The following is a 2,376-nucleotide window of genomic DNA, read 5'->3' as shown; positions in this document are numbered from 1 at the left end:
AAGAGAAGAGCAGGTGAGGTGCCAGCGGGAGGGCTCAGGTCTCTCCAGATGACTGGTCAGGAACAAGGACTCAGGAGCATTATTTTATTTTTATTTTTTTTTCTAGAGAGGCTTTTGACTCAAGTGTTTCCTTCATCTTTGTAGGGTGTCAATAGGTGTCACTTACCTGAAGGCAAAACGCATCCTGAATGACTGCGATGAACATACGACTACAGCAACTCATTGTAACTGTAGATCTTTAGAGTACATTTTATTTGCATATTATTGATTATTAATTGCTATCTGATGGTAGAGTGAACTTTGTCTGCTAACTAAATGAACAGACATCAAATCATGGACCTTGTTCTCTAGAATTCTCCTCTGCCATTTGTAAGGGAAGCCAGATCAACTCCAGGTAAGCTGGCAGCAGGGTTCCAGGTGGCTGTGAACCCTGGGGAGCGTCCCCTCACGCCCCTTCTTGTGACACGGGGGTGCTTCTCCTGCAGGCTGCTCTGGTGGGGTAAGTCGGCTGTGAGGGGTGAGTTACAGCTCCCTGCTGCAGCTGTGGAACCAGCTACTACAGGAGAAAGGCAGCAGCAGATGTGGCAGTCACAGGTCAGCCCAGGAGGCTGGCAGAGCAGAGGTAACCAGGGCTTCCAAGAGTGAGGATTTAGTAAGACACATGGTGCCTGCTTGTGAAACTTGTAGCCACCCTTCCCTCTGCTCGGAGTATTTAGCAGCACACCGAGTACACTGCTTCTTACCAGCTACCTGTGACAATCAGCGGAGCAGGCTTTGAAGAAAGGCACCATTAGCTACAAATAAGTCACCTTACAGGAACACTCCCTGCCTTGTGCTGCATCAGAAGAACTTATTAATTTGAATTTTATTTTTGTCATTCCTTGAGATGTCGGTGACAACGTACAGGCTTCTATAGAAAGCAAAATGCATTTTGGAACAATTATCCTTGTGGCCCAAATAAAGCCTTTCCCACGGACTCTGAGCAACCCCCTCAGTGTACCAAGGGACTGGAGGTGCTGACCAGTTGGAGCTCTGTAGGTTATCACAAGATGGGCTGAACCATTGATGCTTTGAGTTACAACAGCCACTTGGCAACCTGAAGGTTTCCATTTAAACAATAAACAATTCAGAGAGAGAACTCTACGTGTTATCTGCTGCAGTCAAAAGGTGGTTCTCCAAGATGTAGGACTGTGGAAATGGTTCCTACCAGAGCAGCCAAACAAGTGTTCCTGCCAGTTGTATTTAGAACATGCAGCCACTTTATCAAAGCACCAGCAGTGTGGTCTTTGCCCTGAATCTGAGTAACTATCCTCAGAAAGGGGCTTTGAAAGCTCTGCTTCATCACGTCATTAACAGCGTGGTGAGAAGATGGGGAACTAGAGGCTACAATTAAGTCATGAAGACAGATGAGGGGAGCAGGTGCTGGGTGTGTTGCTTACCTGATAGACACCTTCGTTCCCTTTGCCTCGCCGCCTCTGCTGCTTCGAGAAAGAAAAAGAAGCATAAATTAATGGGTGCTTTTCCCAGAAACCCCTGACTTCCCCCATCCTGCACTGAGGATCAGCAGCTGTGCTCAGCCTGGACACCCTCTGCACAGGAGCACAAGAACCTGCCAAGTCTGGACCAGCCCAGACACGCTGCAAGGGCTGTGGAAGGAGAAAATGGTGAGGACTGGAAGTAAAAAGGCAATTATTTTGGTTTGCTGACATATTTCCCTGTCATACCGTTAGAATGCTGCTATTTCTTTGATTTACTGTATGTACAGAGATTTGGCAACGTTCCTATAGATGTTCCACTGTTTTCTGTGCTGAAGGCACCTGGAAGACATGGGGCTGTATTTTTTAAGTTGCTGCATGTCAGCTGGTTCCAGGGGACTCTGCCCTCTATGGCCAGACATGGATAAGTAAATTCTCCAGCACACCTCCGATGAGCTGTCTCGATGTTCAAAGGAACTGCAGGTAAGGCTGGCTGTGAGGACAAAGTCATGCAAGACTCTGCAAGACAGTACAATTCCCAGGTGAGAGCCAGGGACAGCAGAGCTTTCAGCCCCCTGGATGGGGTCTGGCACATGGAGCCTGTGGCTGGTCACAACTGCCCATGGCAGCAGAGCACTGACTGCATCACAAACACGTGGCAGAGTAGTACCTGCCACAATTAAACCTGCAGGAGTCTGTTAAATGATCATCTCTCTAGAATGAGGCAAGGGGTTTGGTGGGTGCCTATGTCCCCAGTAATAGAAACAGTCATAAGAACATGGTGAGACTTTATCTACTCATGGCTTTAAACTGAGCTTCAACGTGTCAGAGCACATTAGAATCATTTTAAAAAGGGGGAATGGGTTAAATGTTGATGTTGCCTCAGCATTTCTCAGCACTA

General features: G+C 47.5%; 1 protein-coding gene across 1 annotated transcript in view; it reads right to left on the bottom strand.

Moving 5' to 3' along the window:
- Positions 1-2,376, bottom strand: part of LOC104529189 (T-cell surface glycoprotein CD3 zeta chain) — an 18,471-nt gene that overhangs the window by 5,737 nt on the left and 10,358 nt on the right. Inside the window, exon 7 of the mRNA XM_029086327.1 lies at positions 1,440-1,481. Within this exon, the coding sequence (XP_028942160.1) occupies positions 1,440-1,481 (42 nt within the window). The remainder of the gene's footprint in view (positions 1-1,439; positions 1,482-2,376) is intronic.

Source organism: Antrostomus carolinensis, unplaced genomic scaffold, assembly GCF_000700745.2.
Source record: "Antrostomus carolinensis isolate BGI_N321 unplaced genomic scaffold, ASM70074v2 scaffold7138, whole genome shotgun sequence".
Taxonomy (NCBI): Eukaryota; Metazoa; Chordata; class Aves; order Caprimulgiformes; family Caprimulgidae; genus Antrostomus; species Antrostomus carolinensis.
The sequence above is the reverse complement of the archived record's forward strand: the minus strand, read 5'-3'. Positions and strand labels throughout refer to the sequence as shown.